This window comes from Idiotropiscis lumnitzeri, chromosome 1 (genome assembly GCF_059441095.1).
Source record: "Idiotropiscis lumnitzeri isolate Australia: NSW breed Sydney's pygmy pipehorse chromosome 1, RoL_Ilum_1.0, whole genome shotgun sequence".
Taxonomy (NCBI): domain Eukaryota; kingdom Metazoa; phylum Chordata; class Actinopteri; order Syngnathiformes; family Syngnathidae; genus Idiotropiscis; species Idiotropiscis lumnitzeri.
In genome coordinates this window covers 24,349,021-24,373,615 of record NC_142391.1, presented here as the reverse complement: position 1 = coordinate 24,373,615, position 24,595 = coordinate 24,349,021, and the positions used below count along the sequence as shown (strand labels likewise).

General features: G+C 43.3%; 2 protein-coding genes across 3 annotated transcripts; one reads left to right on the top strand and one right to left on the bottom strand.

Annotated features, from left to right (window-relative positions):
• Positions 1–1,433: 1,433 nt before the first annotated feature.
• On the bottom strand, positions 1,434–19,213 carry hic2 (hypermethylated in cancer 2). 2 transcript variants are annotated; one of them, XM_088291227.1, is made up of 2 exons: positions 19,059–19,213; positions 1,434–6,052 (listed from the first exon to the last, which is right to left on the bottom strand). In XM_088291227.1, the coding sequence occupies exon 2, from the start codon at positions 5,988–5,990 to the stop codon at positions 4,245–4,247; it is 1,746 nt and encodes a 581-aa protein (XP_088147353.1). In that variant the 5' UTR covers positions 5,991–6,052; positions 19,059–19,213; the 3' UTR covers positions 1,434–4,244. The 2 variants fall into 2 exon arrangements, with proteins under 2 accessions (XP_088147353.1, XP_088147361.1); XM_088291235.1 differs by having other exon boundaries at positions 19,067–19,161.
• Positions 19,214–21,919: 2,706 nt separating this feature from the next.
• Positions 21,920–24,454, top strand: LOC148343895 (sphingosine 1-phosphate receptor 3-like). The gene is made up of 3 exons (XM_088303677.1): positions 21,920–22,230; positions 22,404–22,617; positions 24,113–24,454. The coding sequence occupies exons 1-3, from the start codon at positions 21,920–21,922 to the stop codon at positions 24,452–24,454; spliced, it is 867 nt and encodes a 288-aa protein (XP_088159803.1).
• Positions 24,455–24,595: the final 141 nt, after the last annotated feature.

Below are 24,595 nucleotides of genomic sequence, written 5' to 3'. Positions count from 1 at the left end.
TTGAGATAGAAAAAAAGTATCCAGTAAATGAAGAGGCGAGTGAATGACGTGCAGGTCGTTGCTTATATTTTGGGAGGTTAAACAAATGGCAGAAGCAAGGCAACACCCAGGGAGAGCGAGTTAAAAAAAATTAAATACGCACCTCATGAGGCGTTGTGTGACAACATGTGATGGTTAAAAAGAGATAAAATAAAAAACATCCGCAGAGATTTACATGAAATAAAACTCGATAGACGTTCAGGTAAAAGTGAGAAATTGACCATTTTCTTAAAAGTAAAAAAAAAAAAAAATGAATCCAAGAAAACATCACAGAATGCAGTAAATGGCTGTTTTGTGTCGCAATTTTGATTCTCAGCTTGAAATCCTCAAAAATATTTAAAAAAAAAAAAAAGAAAAAAGAAATGGGGGGGTCCTGCCTCCACCCCAGTCTCACACTTTGAGCTAAATTTTGCAGAGGTGAGGGCAAGACCGTAAATAAATACATTCATCACTGACAATAGACATTTGATAAAAGAAAAAAAAAAACACTGTCAATAAGTGTTTGCACCAACTTTGTAAGGAGGCTCAGCCAGCCAGAGGTTTGTGCTGCTTTGACCCACCGAACACAGGCAGCTTTAATAAAAAAAAAAACATTCACAGTTAAGACTAGAAGATCATTCTTGTGTACATGCAGTGGACAAAATCAAAAGCTACCAACAACCTGATGTGATTAAAAAAAGAAGAGGAAAAAAAAGCTTGCGACCTCACCCACGGCCCCTCCCACAACTGAAGAGCGCCAGGAGGCAGTCGTCAAGTGCATGTGGGCAAACACGGATATGCACCACACGCAGCTAAAGAGCCCCACTAAACAATGCCTTTTGATAAACACATCAAGGATGCACTGCCCACCCCCCAGACAGGCCAGAGGGCATGAGGGGGAGGAGGTTGTTGGGGCACGGGGTCACCCCAAAAGCCAGCTGGCACAGGGTGGGGTTAGTGCACCTAAAACCAAACACACCCCTCCCCCTAATTGAATATGCAGCAGTCTTCCCCATGCTTTTGTTTTGGCAGCAACCTCTGTGGAGCAGCAGTGAGGTGGGGTGGGGGGGGGTTTAAAAAAATACAACTCTGACTGGCCGGGCCTCGACTTGAGGTCTGTAAAAACTGTAAATGTTTGTAAACAATGAGATAAATACATACGTTTTTTTTCTTTTCCGAGCCACACACGGTTCCATAGTCATTCAAATGTGCTTTGGTTTAAAAAATAGTTTGTGGATTTTGGGTATGAGCTTCTTTTTTTTTTTCTTAGTTCTTTTGTACAAGTTTGCAACTATTCACGAACATGGCATGTTCTCAACTAAAATGTAGACTTGTTTGAGCTGCCTCACCTTTTGTCAAGGCTCTTTGTGTTAGTTGAAATCGCCCACCCACCCCCACACCCTTTATTTGTTTTTATGTATGAAACTAGTGTTTTGCTTTAACACCCCCCCCCCATAATTAAAATACAGAGAAATTGATACAATACTATGTCTTACAAATGTAGCTGAGAGCCTGCATTCACAGATGCAGAACTATCCCTGAAGTATTTGTATAGTAGTAGTTCTAGTAGTAATAGTAGTATTAGTAGTAGTATGGTCACAGTTTGGAGTTTTTCTTCGTAATGTCCCACAAGCAAGCATTCAAACGCAGCTACAAAGTATTTTCTTTTTTTTTTTTGCAGCAATGGCTGGATATCTTGTACGAAAAAAAAAGCATCTTTTGAATGACAGACGTCGAGCTGCACTCTATCAATTGCTGACAGGTACAAAAAGGCAATGCACCTTGGACTCCATCTTCCACCAGAGGATGGATGCACGTTTGTGGTTTACAGCAAGCAACATGGACCAACCGTGCAATTACTAGCCAACTAGTAATCGCGCAACAGCCAACATGACCAAGTCGTAACTAACGCAGGAATCCAGGATGCAAGTTGTAACTGTGGCTGCGTCGCTACATGATAAATTCACAGACCACGAGGGCAACAAAGAAACCACCCCCCCCCAAAAAAATAAAAAAAAAATAAACAAGAAGACACTTAAACCAACCAACAAAAAATGGAATGCCTATACCAAAAACTTGTAGTGAAGGTCCACAGTGTAAGTCTTAAGAGTGGATACACTGGACAGGCTTTCGTGACGATGAGTGGCGCCGACTACAACAAACGACGGCCCGATTTCAAGCATATGCTCACTGATGAGGTAAAGCATCGGGAGGTTCGAATAACTTAAAACCATTACGGGACACAGTTGAACACAACAAGCAAAAAGGATCTTAGCAAGAGACCGATGAGTAGCTGTCCAGTGCATCTCTGCTTCTCCCTTCTTGTTACAAGTTTTCACAAGTCTGGCTCAAAAGAAACTAACAAGCAACTTGAACTTCACATTAAATTTCTGATTATATGTCCTAGATTTTTTTTTTTGTTTTTTTGCTTTTTTCCTTCTTTTTTTTGGTCTGAACAGAACATGTCATCAAGTCCTGTTTTTAAAGTTAGGGAATATAAAGTGATAAGGACTCTGGACTTAAAGACATTAAAAATTAAAAAAAATAGGTGGTAAAATTCACCGGCCCACCAATCAGCACAAGCTTTCCTTTGCAAACCACCACAACCTTTCTCCGTCTCAGAGTCATTGGCCAAAACTCCATCTAAAGAGTGAATTTCTTTATATGGACTTGCAATATAATTAATAAATTTGTATTATACAGGAACAAAAATAAACGAAATCAAAAGTGAAATAATTTAGTATGCTATATATCTTAAGTATATCTTAATTTTTTTTTTCAAAAAGCTTTGGTTTGAACTTGTCTAGCAATGTTTGTTAGTTAGCTCTGTCCTCCACATTCACAAGATCTTTGGAACACACTACACCTAGACCAACTAACCATCATTACTTGCCTTCGCAAAGACGCTACAGTACATTTTGAGGCGGCGCCACCCTGAGCGGGGCGCCTGGAAAGCTATTATATTTGGAGTAGACAACTGCTAACGAGAATATAAAAGAGAAAATCTATGGGCATTAAAAACCTGTGTTGAGAGATGGGCAGGTTAAAGCATCAGGTGAAGATAATCTACACACTTTTTTTTTTACAATTAATTACATAGGAACTTTCAACTAATCAACATATAGAGTTCGTAAGAGTAATCAGAGGTAGCGAGGTCACAAGCCCATATAAATAGACTTTTTTTTCTCAAGGGGAGGAAAGCTATACAGAGAAAATAAACGTACCCGCTGAACACATTGTTCAGTTCAAAACACCCTCGTATTAGCCCCTTTAAAAACAAACCCACCCAACCTAATCCCTCCCATCCACAAGAAAAACCCAAGACCATCCAGTTTAAACATTCACTGAAACATTATAAGTTCTTTAAGTAAAACAAGTACCGCAAAGGGGGTCCTCTTTCCTAACTGGATCTGGTGGCCGGGTGCGCGATCGGGCAAGAGGGGAAAAGAGTGAACGTCCTTTACCGTCAACAGCCATGAAGAGAACTCTTGAAACTAAACCTTGACCCTACAGGATCCCATCTGGATCCTTCTATCAGTTTAAAGCATGGAGATGGTCCTGAACCCAGTCACCCCCCCCCTCCTCGACTTGGATCAAGATGCCCCGTCGCTTCAAATAAAAAGGCTGTAAAGCTGTCAGAGTTCAAAATACTCTCTTTGCTAAATTATTGCCAGTACTGGTTTCATTGAGTTCTTGGAATCTATTTGGTCAGAATAGCGCTGGAGAGCAGAAGGGACTCTTGAGCTATCGTTTAGTGGACAACCAGCAAAAAGCTTTCAAAAGGTAGAGAAGAGGAAGCCTTTTGGGGAGGGGATGGGGCTGACAAGGGCTGGACATTACATTGGTACCCACATTCACATTTATCGGCTTTTGAAAGAGCACAAGACACAGAGCTGTGACGCCACGGCTTTGTGACTTAGAGAAAGACAGAGACAGAGAGAGAGAGAGAGAGAGAGAGAGACAGAGAGAGAAAAAGCGGGAAAAGAGTAAACTGTCCCTCTAGAACTCCTGAGAGGTGAGCGTATGTCACTTAAAACTGATGGTGACAAAATCCTCAAACTGACAACATCATTACCATCGCCCGGTATGGCAACAACGCTCACTCGGCCAGGGCGTCGTAAACCAAGCGGAATAGAACTGTGTTGAACGTGTACATGTGCATTTCTTTGTCGAGCGAGTGTTTAGTTTTGTTTTCTATTCCCAGAGTTCTTTGGCTTGATACGTTTCTAGGTGGGTGAGGTGTGCATTCTCAGGTGGCTGATGAGGTTGCGCTGTTGAGTGAACTTGCCGCCGCACAGCTGGCATTCGTACGGCTTCTCCCCGGAGTGCACACGCATGTGCTCCGTCAGGCGATACTGGCGGGTGAAGCGCATGCCGCACTCCTCGCAGGCGAAGGGCTTGAGGCCCAGGTGGCTGCGCATGTGGCGCGTCATGGTGCCCCTCTGGGTGAACATTTTGCCGCAGATGTTGCAAGGGAAGGGGCGGGTGAGCCAGTGGCTCTTCTCGTGTTGTCGCAACGTCGCCGGGTCCTTGTAGCTCTTATTGCAAACAGTGCACTTGAAGGGGCGGGCTTCGGAGCTGAAGTTGGAGGGCCCGACGGGGGTGGAAAGGTCCTCGGCCTCTTCCTCGTCTTCCTCTTTCACGTAGGTCCCCACTTCCTCTTTGATGTACAGCTCGTCCTCTGTGTGCGTCTCCACGTGAGCGTTGAGCTGCTCCGAGCTAGGGAAGCCTTTCCCGCAGGGGATGCACACGTAGAGGTTGTCTCCGAACGCTGGCTCAAAACCTTCCTGCCGGTACACGTAGTTGGCGTTCTGGTGGCCCCCACCTGCTCCACCTCCACCCCCTGCGTTCTCTCCGTCGCTCTGACCGCTCTCTTCGCTGTGGTCCTGGCCGTTTTCTCCTCCCTCTTCCTCGTCTTTACACTGTAGGGTCTGATCGGAGTTGAAGCCGCTCGCGCTGCCCCCGCCCGGTCGGCCATCCTTCGGCCCCACAATCACCCCGTTGACTAGAGGCCTGTCATGATCTTCAGACTTCAACCCTGACGCCTCCTTCTTGGGCCATTCATTCTTACGCCCACCCTGCCGATACTTCTTCTGGGGCGGGGGTCCGTCGTTCTGGGTGTTCTCGGCTTTAGAAATGCAGTTCAGCTCAGCGGGGTCCGAGTTGCAAATGTCTGCACTGGGGAGGGTGGTCGATGAGTCGTCCAGTGAGGCACTGTTGGTTGTGGATACTGAGGCAGATTGAGGGGATTCTTGGGAGTTGCTATGGGGGCTCAGTGCGTCTGTGACTGTGCCGGCCGAGGGAGGGCTCTTTTTGGTCAGGTCTAGGCCGAGATCGGGTTCACCTGCGCTTCCCCCGCTGCTGAGGTTACCGTTACTGCTTGCGTTCCCACCGCTGCCGTTCCTCCCGGAGCTGCCGATATACATTTCGTCGTCAGAGAGCTTGTCCCGAAGGCCTTCATCGGGCTGTGGCTGGTCGGCGTCTGAAGGGGTGGGACGATAGTGGTTGTTGGGCCCAGCAGGCGTGGAAGAGGAAAGGCGCTGGTTATTGAGGCGTAAGCGGCTAAGCGGACCAGGAGTGGAAGGTTTACCGGGCACAGGTTTCCCACCACTGCGCTTGAGCTTCTTTCTGCACAGGGCAGCGAGGTCATGGAGCTGGAGGTAGCTGGCTGCAGTTAAGAGGGCACTGAAATTCTGCTCACTGCCCTGGTCCGACGACGAGAGCAGCTTACCGGTGTAGATGAAGTCCAGAACTTGCCTGAACACAGAGGGGTTGACCATCTCCGTGTCAAGGTTAATGAGGTTATCATGGAGGACCAAAGACTTGAAGTAGATGCTGCTCGCCGCCAGGATGTTCTTGTGGGCGCGGAAGAGCGCATTCTCCACCACGATGATGACATCACACAGGAAACCCTTGGCTCTCTGTTGGTTGAGTTGCAGCAGCAGTTGTTTGGCATGATTTGGCAGTTCCATTTCCACCTTCCTTCTTTCCTTCCGTCTTGCTCGCTCTCTTCCTACACCAACGGCGCCTGAAGCTGTAAAGACCGAGAACAAAAGGTGATGAGTTTGGGGTTTCGGGTCGCCACTCTATTGTAGACAATAGAAAAAGTACAAGAAGGTTTCTCGAAGAATGGCAGACCAATCGTGTACAACGTTCAATTTTTCTGTTCGGGTTAACATTCAAATCAATCTCACAATGTTTATCAAAGTGAAACTCTGGATTCATACTTTTTTTTTTCTTGGCTCAAGCCCCACCCCTCCATTAAAAGACCTTTTGTGCAATCCGACAAACAGAGAAACGGCAATCAAACCCCTTTGAGATGAAAACAAAGCGAGTGCCTGTGAACCGTCAATAAACTGCAATGTGTGATTGCCGTCATTGTGAGTACATCCACATAAGCTTTAGCTCTCGCAGGGACGTTGGCCAAATGTGCCACATAATCACGTCAGCTTAGAAACACGAAACCCCCGCCCACCCTCCCATCTTGCATTTAAACCAAATTGCAAACCGGCATAGATCCAATTCGGATTGCACATTTTGCCACTGTTCTGGCACAAAAGCCAAACGGGTGGAGAAAAAGAAAGGATAAAGTAACTACTTTCCTAAAAAGATGTCTCCTCTAGGTTTCTCGTCACTCCCAACGTTGAGATGACTCTGGTTTCTGTGGGATGCCCTCCTTGGACACTCGTCTCGTCCTACTCTCTATTAGGTCATGGTAATGTCAGCTCTGCCCTATTGTCTGGGGGTGGGGGTCGGTGGCACGGCAGCGCCGGGGGCGTGGGGATTAGGTGACACTTGAGCAGGTAAAACTACACAGGAGCCGGGGCAATGAAGAGGGTTGAGGGTGTGGCGCAAAGACAAGCACAGCACCACCCGATCCTCCAGAGAGGCCTTTCCTCATTTCTACAATTAGGACACCATTCATTTTTAACCTACAAAACAGCCATGATAGTGCATGGTGCCGAACACACTTAAATGTATGGAATACAATAAAAGACAAACAGGAAACATTGTGCCATTTCTTTTTAGATGGGAAAAGACAAAGTTGGAATAGTAATAAAAATGGAATTGTTTTGTTGGAGCTTGTATCACTGTAGCAATGTCAGATATTTATGCTGTTTTTCAAATTATTTGTGATGTTCCCGATTAATCGTCTGGCCTATTTAACTGGACGATATTAGCTAGTTTGAAGTTGGCCTTTTTTTTTTTTTAAACATTACAAGATAGATATGACAAACATTTAACTCCCACTCAAAATTAACGGACAAAAATAAAAAAAATAAAAACGGCAGATTTTTGCCGATTTTTCTCTCAGTTGTAAAGTTAATCACTAAAAGAATAAAATATTGTACAACAGTGAAATGCTCATCCTGTAATTCATATTTTTACTTTTGTACGCATGAAGGAACAAAAAAAAAGGTTCCTTTGTTCATTCTATATTTTCTAATTACTCTGCCATCTGAATTTTATTCAGCCAAATATTCATTAAAAAAAAATCATATTTGTCCAGCCCCAGTTGTTGCTCTAAAAAGTTATATTTAAGTGACACTTATGCCATGTTCAAGAACAGGAAGTGTTTTTGAAATTTTTTCAATCACAATTGCAATACATAATTACATTGTGTCAATGCTTGGTCTCAGTGAGTACTCAAAAGCTAAGTTTGTGTGAAAAAAAAAAACATTGCATCAGTGAATACTTTAACAAGAAAAAAAATTCAAGTAGTTGGCCATGAGTATAATTAAAGTCAGTGCCATGCAGTGGGCAAATCAGCTTTAGGTGAATCAATGGTTTCTGGCCCGGACTCACCATTGACATGTTTCCTTAAGCCCCGGGCATTCTGGATGCACATCATTAATGCCCCTCAGAACACTGTGTACTGCATTACAAGAGATTATACAGTGCTGCTTACCTCAAGCGGCGTAAACTGTACATGAGGATATGAGCCATGTCAGCGCGATGGCAACAGAGTGATTGAATGTTTCTAAACTGCAGAGAAAATGCAATAAGTAAGCCACAGTTCACTGTGGAAAAAGTACAGCACTACAACTTGAATGCTTCCTTGTTTGGGTCTGTTGTATAGTGTGGGAATTTATTCGGACACATTCACAGAAACTCATGAATACAGAAAAGGACAACTTTTTGTCTACAAAAAAACACTTTTACAGCTATCACCCTATAGTCATCACTTTCCACGGTCTCACTGTCTTGTGGATCTTTCAAACATCACATTTGCAAAAGCAGGATTTTCGCAGTGATCAATTTTGCGCAAGCCAGGAGGAAAAAGTGTGGAAAAGGTAACACAAGCTAATGTAGAGGATATGGAAGAGTAAAAATATGGTAAGTATATAGAGTTGAGTTTAACGAGCATAGTGAACGAGTGCCATAAATACAGCCATCTCTGCAGTTTGTTTGGCAACCCTCCCGCACCATTGCTAGCAACTGACGACGGGTGTGGCTAGCTAAAGATGACAGGATTTTGGGATATTGTTCTAAAAAAAAGAAAAAAAATGTGACCCCTTTCTTTGCAAATATCCGTATTTGGCTATTAATATGAAGCGGCCAATGTTTTTCGAGCAGTCATGGCAGACAGACGTTCACGGGAGTTCTAAAATAAGTGATGGTAGACGCGCTTGTGGACTTTGAACCAGTGGAACCAGTCGCTCGTGATATATGGTTCCGACAAGTTTGTAGACAATGACGATGTCGGCCAAGATTTCAAAGGCTTTGGAACAGAATGGAGGGTGGATAATTACCACAATCACAGACGTTATTTCAACCGCACCCCAGGGTTGAATGTAAATATTCCCACAGATGCTACACTGTTGCAGGTATTTTGTCACATTTTGTACTGGAGAACTCGGGCGCACTGTGTAATTGGAACCACTCTCGTGAACAGACCCAACGCACCCCAGCGCGGGCAATGAAAGTGCTTTTCTTGCACTGACTTTTTTGTTTTTTCATTGAATGAGTAAAGGGACCCAACAAATTGTTACAGTCATCACATGTTGTGATTGTACTGACACTTTTTTAATGAAAATGGGGCCTTGCCTGCATTGCCACTTTATTTTTACATTTTTGATTGAATCATTAACAGAACACAAATTTTTACAGGCATCAAATGACACTTTGTATATTGAAAATAGTGATTTTCTTGCACTGACGCAGATTTATTATTATTTTATTATTTATTTCTTTACAATTTTGGATTGAAGTAAGAGGAGCATTTGGGAATTGTAACTTTGTCAACATCCTGTGAACCGTTCACAGAGAGATCTGTATTATTTAGACATTGGTAGTTTGTTTTATTAGCTTTTAGTTGTGGGAGGTTTGTTGATTTTTAAAAATAATAAGTAAAGCCACGTTGGCATTGAATTTCCGGGAAACCTTCAGTTTTTAGAGGAATGTTTCGCCAGGCGCTTCTGGCCTAAATGGGTTTATTCAGTCGCACTTTGTAGTCTGGAAAATGACGGTTTATAGAAAAAACTATGATGGCTACATAAGGAGCTCTCGGCCCGTCGGTAACTCGACATGTTCCAATCCCGTGCAAATAATTGCTCTGTTAGCCCAGGATTGGAATAAAACTTCAATGTAGCAGGAATTGATAACTGGAGGTGTCTGGCGCCGTTAGAATTGTTGGTCTGGCTGATAGAAATCAGCTGAAGTGATCATTAAGCGCCAGGTCCAGGCCTGGGCTTGCCTCCTCTGCTTTGACACTTCGACTCGTGGTCTTCATCCCCTCCCCCATCTCTATCTCTCATCTAGCCTCCCAACATTCCCAGATCTCCCAGCAGGCATGCAGACGGCACAGGAAGAGTTCAAACTCCTCGGCATGTACCGCATCATAACGAGCCAATGATGAAAATGCAGTATCAGCCAAATTTGCAGTTAAATCGTCTAATGTGCTACCTGGGAGTGTGGCAATGACCTCTACGGGTGACAACGGGGGAAAGAAAGACCTGTTCCCATGATGATAACCAAAACGCCAAACACTGTTAACACTCAAGCATCTTCCTTACTCCTAGGCGGTCTCTATATGTAAGGGCATTCTGAGGCTTTCCGACCAAACAGACATAAAAGTGGGCTAGGACCAGCATACAGAAGGAAGCACAGGAGGGGGAGAGAGAGAGAGAGAGAGAGAAAAAAAAAAAACTCCCCCACCCCCCTCATTTTCTCATCCCCCTCCAACACCATCACCCACATGGCTACCAGCTCCCCCTGGCCCCTCCGGTGCTGTGCTGTGCTCTGCCGGCTGGATTCCAGGGAGCTGCTAATGGATTACGGCTGATCTATATGCAGCAAGGGTGGGACACGTGTAGGCCTAGCTCCTCTTCCTTTGGTGATGCCCAACAGGCTTAATAGCACAGGAGGTGGGGGTTGCCAATAGACCTGCACCATCATTATGGCTCCATCTGTGAGTCGGGTAGCTTTTTATTATTATTATTTTTTTATCTTGGCCAAGCATAAACTCCAGGATGCATCAAGCATTGACTGAAATGTTGTACTTTGATTAATATCCACAACTGGGTACGGTTGCATAATTGGTGCTGGATTTCCAGCAGGGTTAATTCCTGCATTTTCTAATCCCTTTCCTAAAAGGCATGGTGGGTCCTGGCAGAGAAGCTGAGAGATGTCAAGATAGCTGGGCTGGAGGGCCTAAAGGAATTATTGACCCTTAAGAAACAAGACGTGCTCTGACCAAACACAGTCCCACATACCAAGTGAAGGCAGCGCAAAGGGGGAAGGGGGGGGTGCTTTAAGTGGTAGACGTTGCCCTTCAAGCCGCAGCCAGCGGATCGGTTTACCTTGCCTGCAGTTTTGACCTTTTCCAAAACAGGCCGTGACTTAATGATAGAGGGGCAGCGTCACTCTGAAAACTCTTAAGGACCCCGCTGTTTAACGTCAACCTTGACTTCGTTCGGCCATCTACTGTTAGGTTGATAGGGGTGTGTGCTCAGACGTGACAGAGATGATCAGAAAAAAATGTGATCAGATATCAGAGGGAGGGGGGTGGGGACACACGCACACACAACAGCAAATGCAAGTAAATTACCTCTCAATTATAACGGGCAACATCACAGCTCTGGGTGTTCGTTGTTTTTACTTCATTTAGTCCGTATACATGACATGGATCAAAATATTTACATTTTTTGAAAGGGTGCACATGAAGCCAAAATGATCATTGGGATTTTTGTTACATCTTTCTGTGAAGCACAATGGATTTGTCTCGTCTATGAATGGTGCAGTACAAATTAACATGAAAACAGTATCCACAAAAAAAAAAAAATGACTCCCACATTTCATCTGAAAATATGTCAAACTTCAAAAATGTCCTAAAAACATCTCAAGTCTAATACATTTTCAGAAACAGTATTATCTAAAAGACCCTTCAGCGCTTCCCGATGTGGCATCCCCTGCAAGGTGTTCAAGGATTAAAAGAAGAGCACTGCAGCAAACTTTATACAGCCAAGGTGACGGAGGGCGCAGTGGGCCGTGGTACTAATCTCCAGAACAGAGGCCCGGGAGCCTGGTGAAAGGGCAGAGGTGAGGCAAAGTCCTGTGGCGCAATAACAAAACACACCCTACTACTGCGAAAGGTCATCTGCTTACATCCAATAGAAAAGACGACAAGCCTCAACTGAAGAAACACGCTCATATTTACAGTGGCCTGAGCAGTCACTACATTTAGCAACAATCAGGGACTGGAAAGTCAGCGCGCAATGGTATATTGCGCAGGTGATAGGTAAGAGAGGCAGATGTACAGAGGAAGACAAAAGGGGAAAGACAGACAAATGTAGAGACCCACAGCTCGGGCTTGCGCGCACACACACACACACGGCCAATCATGAAGACAGTGCACTTACAACACCCTGAGAGTATTGCTGGTGGGCAGAGTGAGTAGGGGGGAAGGGTTAGGGGGATGGTACAAAGCCAGTTTGAAATACAAACAGTGAGCAACCACCTCCGAGCCATTTCAACACGGCAGGCAGCGGTCTGCACGGCAAGGCTGAGCCAAGACGGACTACGCATGGTACTGCAGCAATTAGCAGCGCTTCAAATCTCTGGCCCGCTCCCTCATGAGTGAAAGGCAAGCTCACAATAAGGAGATTAAAGACAGCAGCCGAGCTATGCCCATTTTTGAACATCCTCAAGCTTGGGTTTCCTTACACCCGAGTAATATGTGCTACGTCAGGCAGAAATCTACACACCCGTTTAATGATTGGCTTAGGAAGACTCTTTAAAGGGGAGGTCAACCCCAAAATTTTCTTGACAAGAATTTGTTCTACGCAGGCCCACTAGTCGGAACATGGCCTTCTGATTAATATTGTGTTTGTGGAATATGAGTTAAGCAGTAAAAGACACCCGTTTTTGTACATCTCAGGGGGCGGCCATTTTGTTACTTCTGTCGACTGAAAATGACACAGTTTCTCAAGGCACAGATTAAGACCAATAATGGCACAATTTCAGAAAACAGATGAGCCCTGATTGTTTGTTGCCTGAGCCTTGAGCAACCGTAATGTAATTTTCAGTCGACAGAAACGACTAAAAAGTGGTCGATTTAGCTGCTTAACTCCTATGCCACAAACGCTTACGAGGCGGTAAATCAGGAGGTAGCACGCTGACGACAAAAAATAAAAATAAAATAAATGAAAAACCACTGATGAAAATGTTTTATTTAGACCCGTTTGATACGATAAATTGGCAAGCAGAAAACAGAAGGCCGTGCCAGGTACCCACATACTACAGTATATGGATTGAAACCCAGAGAGACTGATTTAATGCGGCAACTTGAGACTTCTTGATTTGAAGAGGAATTGTGGTTCCAAAGAGAACACAATCCATTGGAAAATAAATAAATAAGCCATCTACACTTGACTCCCAGCATCTACGGGAAAATTTAACACTGATTAGATTCCGAGAGTAATCTGCCGGGGAAATTATGTAATCTGACTGTTGTATATAAACGCCAGTGTGGAGTGAGGAGACACGACCCCCTGCGGTGCATGCCTGAAGAGGGAAATGCATGCATTACAGTAGCTCCACTGCGGGTAGGGTCAAAACCTTCCAATTAAGACTCATTTTGTGTGTCAGGCAGTTCATCCGTGTTGCAGACAAACAAGTCCTGCCCAGGGTGCAACGGAATGAAAAGAGCCGCGTCCATTTCATCACAGGAGGGGGGCCAATGGCCGCTGCGTACCCCATATGTGCCAGTGTTGTGTAGCCAGGGAAGAAAAGAGAAGGCTCCATCTCACACATGGCTCATCTACAAGTCTATTCAAACCGACAGATTATGTACACATGATTCAAAAACGGGGTTGTTCACAAATAGTCGATAAAGAGTAAAGTCAATCTAATTTGGCGAGCCATGACCACAATTCATATAATGCTAAAAAAAATAAATTAATTAAAAAAAAAACTTTACAGAGATGCGATTATTTTTGCTGGTCATAGGGATGTACAACAGGAATGTGCAATCAATTCCAAATACAGTGCAACGCTGGAGGACACAGGACTTAATTCATGAACTGAAAATACTTCTAAGTTTTGAGAGCCATGGTTATAAGATATGTATTAGTTTAGCATTCAGTGGATTTTTTTTTTTTTTAGGGCAGAGGCCAAACATTAACATACAGAGAACTAGCGAGACATAGAAAGAGAGGAGGGAGTCATGTCACTCTGTCGGCACTGGCGACTCAGAAAGGGATACAAACACACAGTATATACGTATGCACATCAGTGTTTCACGCTACTGATTCCAAAAACGACCATCCATGAATGCGATCGGCCATACCGGTCACAGTGATTTGCTGCCCGTTTTCCAATTTCAGAGCTGCGCACTAACAATTAATTTAATAAAATCAATCCGTCAATTACTCTTAATTATTTGATTAATCTGATTGTTTTTAAATTAAAGAGAAAAAAAAACAACACTCAAACTCTATTCCAAATTTTCAACCCTTTACTTAAACAAATATCAATTCAAATAGACAGTGCAGAAAATGCCCAAACATTACGATTCAGTTACGGGTTTGGTCAGTAAGGTGGAGTGTGAAGGGAAGGGGGAGGGGAGGCTACACCGCACGCTGGCTGGTCTCGAGTTGGCTGCAAGCTGCGACGTACGATCGGCGCGTGATTGGATTTTGACATCGACGTTTATGGATATATGCCAATCAGGCACTTTTCAACAGGAATCGGATCAGTGGCCGATTGATCGGAGCACCATTCATAAATAAAAACAAGTTAAATGTACAGATTGTTTTAAGTACAGTTGAAAAAGTGGAGTGAAAATGAAAAGCACATGCACGGACTGTTGGGATTCCACAAAAATGCTTGCCGTTTATTCAAGCTGCAACTTATTAAGCCTGGTTGTAGAGCACATATTTGTTCATACATTAACAAAAAAAAGTAAACTACAAGTACCCACCGGCATTATGGCGCATGTTGGTTTACCAAAGAAAGGAGGACCAAAATGGAGGCGATGCCCAATGACGTCACTTTTAGGCCACACACGTAAAGAGAGCAAAATTACCCAAATGACTGTCACAATAACCTGTTGAAACTAGTGGGAAGCAAAAATTTGAAGCTGTGATCTCTGGAACAGGCAACGGGTCTGCAGTTTTTAAATTCGGAAAGCAACCACAGTGGAGCAGCGACGGATGTTTGGAAATTAAATAGATTTTTTTTTTTTAGGGAGATTCAGTTAAACACAAAATTAATTGTTCTATTCCACACTTCCCTAAAATGGGATTTTATATTTGTATTTGTGATTGAACATGAAACCAGGCAGTTTAGCGCTCAAATTATTCACCCACAATGTTCCACATGTGAAATTGCTACTCCACTGAGTAGAATTTGTGATCCGCTTTCTTTTTTAAGTTAAAGACAGGATATTTTGAAGGAAGTTTTCGCTGTTGTTATTTGGTGCTTCAGCACTGCTAAAAATGGCTTGTAGACTAGACTTACAGCCTACATCCAGGGTGACATCCAGCACGTCCAGACTATCTACAACCTTTATGAATTCAAAATAAAACATTGAGTATGCATAGTTTTATTTTTGGCGTATGCGCATGCCAACAGTGCAAGCAGGCAAACAAAACAGTTTTACCAATTTCAAAAGGTATTGACACTGTATTCAGTGACATTCAGGGTCATTTCAGCAATTATTTAAAACATTTAAATAGCGCCACCGTCAACTGTGGTGCTCACGTTAGCAACAATCTTATTTCCCGCACAGTGGAGGTTTCCTGGTAATGATTTGGGATCCTAATGGCGAATGACTAATAGCGGTCTTGCTTAAAATGTTAGCATATTTTGAAAATACATGCAAAGAATATGCACACTGTTTTATTTATTTTGGGACTGCACGATTGCTGTCAAGCTGACCCACTGAGCTGTAATATACTACTACACGACTGTACTGCGTGGTGACAGACTTCATTCAACTGGAGCCCGATGTTCAGTTTTTAGTACTACTCATGCATACCACTTATGCGACCGCCCCCCCGCCCCCCTTCTGCTTATATAACCAGAGAAACAAGTATCATGTTTACTCAAACGCAAAAAGTAAGACAATTGCCACTATTTTAATATACACTCTTGCCATATGAACACCCAACATCACAAGGTGCAGCTTTCCAACCCCCGCCCAGTTTCCGTCCTTCGAATGGTGGTGTAGCTGAACACAACAAATAAGTCAATCTATGAAGCAACCGCTTATAACCCCCCCCCAAAAAAAGAAACAACATGCCCGATGCGATCAGAAGATGGACCAATGCATCCAATTTATTTCAACAACTTGACAGTCACTATACAGTCGACCCCTGCTATTCGCGGGACATTGTTACGATAATAAATAAACCTACGAAATTCACCCAGCCACAAAAAATAAAAATACTACAAATAATGGGGGGAAGGAAGTGGAAAATAAAAATATAAAATGCATATGCTGAGAAACCTTGAATTATTAACGACTGCAGCACAAAACATCCCTGCAGTGAAAGAGATTTGCTCTAATGTCCGATTTTGCAGCCCCAATAAACGATGCCGTTGATCGAACGACAAAAATTATATTACAACCAATCACCGATTTTGCATGAACCACAAACATCTGCCAATCAGATCTGTGAACTCTAGCACAAAGGACTCATGGTAACAATATCCTTATCTACAGTATTCATTAAAAAAATAAAAGAAAGAAAGATCAAGTCTCATTTGGTTATACCAAAATGAACAATCAGAAGTAAATCATGCCCAGCAGCTGCACATCTTTGCAGTAACGCTGTTTGTGAGGAAGTAAAGCAATCAACTAGTTAGTGAACATATGATTGGTAGGATAACGTGACTGTTCTTAGAAGAATGAACTTTGTTGGTGAGGTAAGATTGGTCAGAATGCCCCCCCACCCCTGCGCAAACACCCCAAAAAAAAGTAGCACACCCACATGACCAGAAGCTAACTGCTTTGCCATTTTTTAAAACCAAAACACATCTACCACCTCCAATTCCACCTTTTCAACGCAGCACAACCTGGTGGCTATTTCGAAATACATTCCAAAGGCCGATTCTTCTTTTTCTTAAAGAACAATAACAACAACAACAACAACAAGATTGCCTCAGGTTACTTTGGAGACGGACCGAATCAAATTGTCCCCCAACAGGCGGTGCAGGACACGCATGTCTTGTATGGACGCAAGGGCCCACCAGCCTTTAAGTCCTTGAACGCATGTCAGCAGAACATACAGCCTAAGTAACCTTCTTAATGCATTGTGCCGCCTATACACGCCACTGTAAGCCATGATCACAATGTACATAGGGGACTACATGTGTGTGTGTTAAGAGGATAGCAGATCATGAGGCACACACAGTCCGCAAATTAACCTCCAGGCCCCACTTTGTAGTCCGTAGCGATCATTTAAGCTTGTCACACTGATCAGTTGACTCGTCTTGGGCAGATGCAATAGCCTAAATCGACACTGAAAGTACGCCGGCTGGCCATTTAACAGCTGCACCCCACAGATGTTTGGCCACGGTTGTAAAATGACAGCTTGCCAAAAGAGAGAAGAAAAAAAAAAAGCCATAAAAACCATAGCTGCAACTTTTGTTTTATTATTTCATATATTTTTTGATGGTCACCCTTTTGGTGCCAAATGGATTTCATCATCTCTGAGGAGGAAGAGTTCGATTAAAATGCAACACAGGTGTCTGCATCTAACCAGCACCTGCATGTATGCTGATTAGTTTTAATGAGGTGCCATATTCGCAAATAAAGTGACAGAATAAACAAAACATGTGTGCCCGCTGTTAATGTTGCGGCATAAGTAAATGCTAGAGGCAAAGTGAGAAGTATACCAAGCAGCTTGACAAGCCTTTTCTAATTAAGACCATATACGCAAAATGTATTCCATTCTTTCACCTCGTCACGCCTTCCACAGCTGAACAAGTTGCGCTCCCTGTTTTAGCCTGGCCTATGGTGCGGGTGAAGTAACAATGAATAGTCTCGCGCTGCAACAAAGAAATGCTCTTAGAAGAAATCTTTCTATGGATCATCTCATCGATTAATGGGATAAAAAAAATGTTTACATGCAAGGTGCAGATATTATTAGTGTCCTCTTTGGGTTGTCATCCTCACTTTCCAGACTGGACCTCTGACTTTGACTGTGTGTGGCTTTAAAAGCTCAAGCCTGGCAAGGCTATTAACATGACAACCTTTAGGCGGTCTGCATGTTGAGTGAGTTACAAATAACCGTTGTCTCTTTATGTCTTTTATATTCTCAATTATCAAGGTCATGGTAATCTAAATCGACTTAAAAGGCCACTTGTTTTGTCTTTTCTCAAACCGTTACAATGATTTGGGTAATTATTCTATGAGATTGGTTAGTACATTCATTTAAGGCATAAAACACCAAATAGACGGCTTGAAATCCGACGATGGTTCGCTCCTACTTAACTAAAAATTCCACACAAACATGGTGCATTGACCAATTCGGTTTCAAGTCAGCGTGAGCTTGGGCCTCCCGGTGTGATCAAGCTGTATATGCATAAGCATGTGGCGTAATGTTTGCCATCTGAAACTGCCGCTAAGGGAGAAATTACAAACCACCGCAAAACAAGTCGGTTACACAAAAACAAGAGCCAGTAAAGGAAACCTACATTACTGACATTCCTATGCCTTATTATGGCCATGCCCCTTGGTACTTTTAGCAACACTAATCACCTGAAAATCCAAGCTGCCTTCTCACCTGAGAAGAAAATGGTTCAACGAATAAATTGTTTGGAGTTTGAATAAGATAGAGGTCTACTAAGACCGCTTTTTGTGGAGCAAAACAAAAATGGGCGATGAGAGCTTGCATCCGCTGCTGTGCACACTCACACTGCTGCATGAGTCTAATTGCCAGTCGCTGCTGTTAAATTGCTTTAATTGGTCCTACGCGGCACAAAAGGTGGATTAACCTGAACATAAACGACGCACGTTGCGCCATACATTCAGTATCGACTGCTTCAGCTTACTGACCATTATGCTAATTGCGTCAGTTGCGTAGAATCCGCACAATTGCTCCCATTTCGTCATCATCAAGGGGGGAGAATAACAGAAGCCGATGAGCAGATTGTAAATGTTGAATACGGATAATCTTGTGATCGGATTGTGTTTTGAAACCAAGAAAATCAAAATGCGTCGTTTTGTCCGCCTGGTGAAGATTGGGTCTATATTGGCCCGGAGGGGGGCATCGCTTGCAAGCCCACCGTGCCAACGTAAAGCGCAGCATTTGCAAAGCCTTTCTTGTTACGTTTTTGTTGGCTTATTTTTAATTATTGTTAGGTAGCTCATAAATGATAACATGTAGGTTTCGGCGTTAAGAAAACATGCAGCAAGAAGCCAGAATCGGTACCAGCGTACCCCCCCCCTTATTTTTTGTTGGCACGCCGTGGAAAAAACGCCAGCGAAACATTATAAAGCCACCAAAGGCAAGCACACCCCTTACAAAAGCAGCCGTTTCGCAAGCACGTCGACACACATGGAGACAAAAAAAGGAGTCGTTTCAAATTACCTTCTTACATCGGTAGGGTGGTTCTCAAGCGTTCGTTACCATCCTCTTGCTCATCTCACTGCCTTCGGGACGCCATGTTGCAAGCTTATGACGTTACGCTTCCTCACCCCTGACCCACATTTGAATAGGAACCAACCCGGAGTGCAGCAGCACAGAGGAACGGCTCAGCCCACTGTGGGAGGGTTCCGAGTTCGAAACACCAGGCCGCCCCTCCCCGCTCGCTCTCTCCCAGCTGTACCTGCGAAGATGGGAGGTGGATGCCCGCTCCACCCAAAAAACGTCTTTTGCAAGTCGAATTTCGTTCGCCAGTGGGCCCAAATATGACCCAAAATGTCAATTGGAAAATGAAGCTACGATTGAAGTACTTTCTTCCTCGTCTTGTATAACTGACCCAAACTGCAATGGCTTTATACGAAGAACGAGCGCGGAAATACTACTTTTAAGAATTCCTATCCAACCTTATGATTCATCAATGATTTGATCCTTTAATAGCCACACTCTCTTTTCACAGTCATTCGTGCGATGTTATCATCCATTACCCGGTGTTCAAAAATAAAATGAGACGAAACGTTAAGTAGTTTCTATGGTTTTTTTTTCACTTTCTGGTTGATATTCTGCCTGCGACCTCCTAGGTCAGATGAGTGAGAGCTACATCAAGCAGACTTGTTGGGATGGGGGTCAGAAAGTGGGCACCAGATGTGCGGAAGCAGGGTTATTTATTTGGCTCCTCCTCTTAGCGCATTAAACGACCGGTTTTGCCTCAAAGAAACTGGTGAAGAACACGAATTTCAAGTGTATCGTGGCTGGTCTTTAATGGGGATAACTGGTTAAAATGGTCACGCTTCTGGATCAAACATGTGAGGGTTTTCCAATTCAATCATAACAAATCGAAAGAAGTTACTCGGTGCAGGCGCCTTCATCGAGAATGGATGGGGATGTGCCGAAGCACTTTACTGACACCTGGTGGCTGCTGTGGAAACGGCAACTGCTGATTCCAAACAAAATGCAGCTGAAGTCGAATTAATTAAATAAATAAATACGTCATGAAATGTTTGATTAAAATTGTAATTAATTAATAAATTGATTAATCCATTCACTCATTCTGTGAATGTGGAATTAAATTATATCTACATTGGTTTGAATACTCCAAATAAATAAATGAATAAAAGCCTCGATCGCTCAATCAAGGCAGCTCATGAAAGTCCTCTATAATCGTAGCCGCCATGTTTCCAACCATTTCAGGCCAAAGCAATGGCTTGGACAAGATTTGGTTCGTCGGTGTTTCAGCGTTTTTATACATACAGAACGAGGTTGGGGCTGACACTTTTTATGAATAATGCCGGTGGGTCGAGGCCGGAAGGTCGGGGGACTGACCGGCAAAAAAAAGGGTCAAGTGCCCAGCTCTGGAAATTAGGAAAGTAAATGTGTATTTTTTGCAATGGTTTTGGTGAAGTACGTTGAAACACCTCCACATCAGTTGAAAGGAATTTTCCACATGCCTTTTTGTCCGTCTTCCTATCTAATTTTCCTCTCCCTGCAAGCCTCTGAAAAACAAAATGCCGGTGCGTTTCACTTGATAAAAAACACTCCTTATTCATTCCTATTAAGCTCCTGCTGCCATCTTGTGGTTTACATTGTGCTTTTTCTGCTGCACACATGAGACCGAGATGAACCCTCCCAAAGTGATGGAAAGGCCAAAGTATGGAGAACGAAAGGATCTGCTTGTGATCCAAAACATGCATGCTCATCTGTGAAGTAATGTCCTGACTTGGGCTGGCGTGGCTGATTCTATAACAGGGAACTTTATTGTTGATATAACTCATGATGGGAGCTGAAAAATGAATTCTCAAATCTGCAACACCATTTTGTTTGACAATTTACAGAAGAAAAATGCCTCCAAATTAATCGGGAGAAGCTTAATCGTGCAACAACCGACCCAAGACACACTTGCCAACACAACAAAGGACTTCATCGGGGGGGAAAAGTGGAAAGTAGACTGGCCAAGTCAATCACCGGACCTGAAGCCAATAGAGCATGCATTTCAACACCGGACGAGGAGATTGAAGGGAGAAACCTCCAGAAGCAAGCAAGAAATGAAAGTGGCTGTGATAAAGACCTGGAAAAAAGAACATCAAATGAAGACTGCAACAGTCTGATGCAGTTATTGTAAGAACAAAATATTCAATGTTTTGCACATAAATTTAAATTGATATTGTCCGTTCCAATATTTCAAACAAAAGGTGCTCGCTCTAAGTTGTTTAATAAACACTGTGAAATAAAAGCTGGACTTCTCAACATTTGCCTCATATGCATCTTTTCACCTGAAACCCAAATGTCTTCAGTATACAAAAATAACAAAAGAATTGACCTTGCCATTCCAACACTTTTGGAGCCGAGTGTGCATATGATTCTAAATATATATATATTTTTTTTTAGGAACAAAGCCTCTGCCTCGTTGATGAACACCCATAGGCCTACTCCGCAACTGTATTTCAATCCTGGCCATGATGGTGGTACTTGAAGAATGTCATTATAAAGGTGTGCTTAGTGTAAAAAGTTAGAGAACCACACTCCTTTGAGGGAAATGAGGTAAATAAGTTTGACATCCCTGTTTTGCATCGTAAACAAAATGAAATTGAGAGGAGTCAACAAGCACCAGTGACACTGGAGACACAATCGTAGATCCCGTCGAGACTCGGTCGTAAGGCCTCATCACATGTGATTACTTGCACTTCATTTCACCTCCCCAACAAAAAAACAAAAAGGCGTCTTTGTTCCAAATCTCCCCTGGAGGTCAGAATATTACCTTTAAAAGGGAACAGAGGCGCTTGTCATTGATATTCGGTGATGGGTGCGTGAGGATGCTCCTGAACGGCACCGTCCCCCTGTCAGTTGATTTTGACTCGGCGGGAGACTTCTTGGTGTTCATCTTCCACATCCTGTTCGCCACCAGCGCGGTCCTGGTGGCAGGCTCAGTAGCTTTGGGCATCGCATCGAGCCGCTCACTGCGCATCCAGAACCGCTTCATCTTCATGCTCAACACCAGCGTGAGCGACACGCTGACCGGCTTCTCTGTCTACTATTTGGGCCTGTTTGACGTCCAGGAAGGTTACCCGTCCCGGAACGGAACCTTCTACATCTTGCCGTCCTTCCTCGGCGTCAACGTGCTGACCTTTCTGTGGTCCCTTCTCAAGGTTTCTCACTTTTCCCCTAATGAGGTTTTGTGAGTTTTTCCTTGCCCTCCTGGGGGTTAAGATCGGGGATGTCGATTGTGGCTATGTAAAGCCCTTTGAGACTGTCTGTGATTAAGGGCTATACAAATAAAATTGACTTGACTTGACTTGACTTTCTATTCGCCCAGTTTGACCGCTACCTGGCTGTGTGCCACCCGTTCTTCTACGACCGCTACATCAGCCGCTCGCTGGTGATCGGCGTGTGCGTCTTCTGCTGGATCTACACCTACTCCATCCTCACCATACAGAGCATGGTGCCCACCTCCAAGGCGGCCCAGATCAACGCATTCGGGGTCATGACCCTGCAGATCATCGTGCTGGTCAAGGTTAGATTTGGGAAAAGTAGAAGTACTTGTGCATGTAAAAAACAGACTGTTAAAAGTAGTGATTCGATTCCTTTAGGATGCTCAAGGAAAAGGTAAAAGGGGGTATCGATCAGGCTTGTAATAGTTTGGGGCTTTTACATTATAGTTAGTTTTGAACTAATTTTGACTTTTTTTTTGTTTTTGAATTAAATTAAGTTAGTTTTATTCAGTTTTTAGAGCTGGGGTCTTAGATTTTATCATTTTTTTCGGAGGGATTTTTCTCAGTTTGTTTTTATTAAATGAAGAGTGTTTGAATGCAGGGGGGAAACGGGTCACAATAACGATTGTGTATACAAAAAAAAAGTTTTTGTTGAATTTACTCAATTTTATTTTGTCAAAGTGGTTGCAAGAAATACAATCATCTGGATCCTGATACATCTTTTAAAGTAGACTCTACATCTACTTAAAAATGTATCGGGATCCAAATGATTTTATTTTGTATATTCACTTGACAAAATTAAACTGAGTAAATTCAATACACATGTTTTTTCCTGAGTAACAAAGCTAGCAAACTACAATTCCCAAATAGCAGTTCAGCCTTCCTTCATGGCTGTAAAGTAATACCTACATAAATACATTAAAAATAAACTACAAATGTATGAAATTAATCAACCAAAATGAAAACAATTTAAATATAATTATTGTTTTAAATTACTTTTATAAACAATAACAGTTTTTGAAACACACTCATGTGAATCTTTTATTTTGAAAATGATTTTTCAATTTTAATTTTAGTTATTTCTTTGTTTTCATTTACTACATTGAAAAAATGTGTTGGATTTACTCAATTTATGTCATTTGGTTGCATGAAATAAAATCAGCTGGTTTATCCGTGTTCTATAGATGATAATGTTCAAATTACAATAAATCATAATTAGATATTTTATTTTTGGTGGTGGTTGCAGAGTATTTGTTTCTCCACCGATTATAATTGCAACACTTTTTAGTGGAAAAGGTTATTTAGTATTTAAGTTTTGAATTTTCTGGTAATTAATCTTGAGGATTTTAAATTCAGTTATATCATGAAAAGTATGGTCTTGGCATTTCGGGTTTCAGTGTTGCTGCAAATTATTGAATCTACATGAATTTCATTATTATGCTACCGAGTGACTGTCATATTGCTTTCACAAATAAGGGAATAGTCGAAAATATCAATCGAAAGCATAGTTTTATGTAAAACGGTATCAACATTTTGTGGAGTTGGGCCCAGTAAGATTGCTTTTCAAGGGGCCCAAAATCGCTGGCAGCGCCCCTGCCTTAGAGTTTCATTTTGTTGGAGACTGGGAGAGCTGGAAGACGACATCAAGGCACTTTATAGTGATGTTCACCCCACAGCAGTTGGATTGGATCGCAGGTGTACCTAATGGTATGGCCTATTCCACAGAAGGCTATCAAAAAAGACGGTGAAGTGACTAACAAATACAAAAGCTAATTCTGACTCTGACCACTGATGAAGGTTCTGATGACCGTCAAGCTGTACGTGATCGCCCGCAACCACCTGGCCCGGGAGCCGCCCAGCGCCGAGAGGGACAACAAGAGGGAGTCACTGCGCATCATCGTGTTTGTCGTCATCTGCTTCCTGGCCCTGTGGTGCCCCTCGTTCGTCAACATCATCGTCAGGCAGCTCACCCGGGCCGGGTTGCGTTCCCGCAACGAGGCCACCAACCTGTTCGCCATCATGGCGCGCCTCAACGCGCTGGTCACGCCGGCTCTGTACATCTGGGGGAGCCCGGCCCTGAGAGGGGCCGTGTGGAGGCTCGTGTGGAGGCGGGTGTGCCCCAGACGGAGGGCCAGGTAACGCGCAAACATTTACTATGCTTACACTTTCATTTCACCTTTATTGTCACGTCTTTCTTCCTCTTTTAGAATCGATTTAACTTCAAAGGTGTGATTCGACGCACGAGGATCCAGCCATAATCAAATCCGCCATGTTATGTTT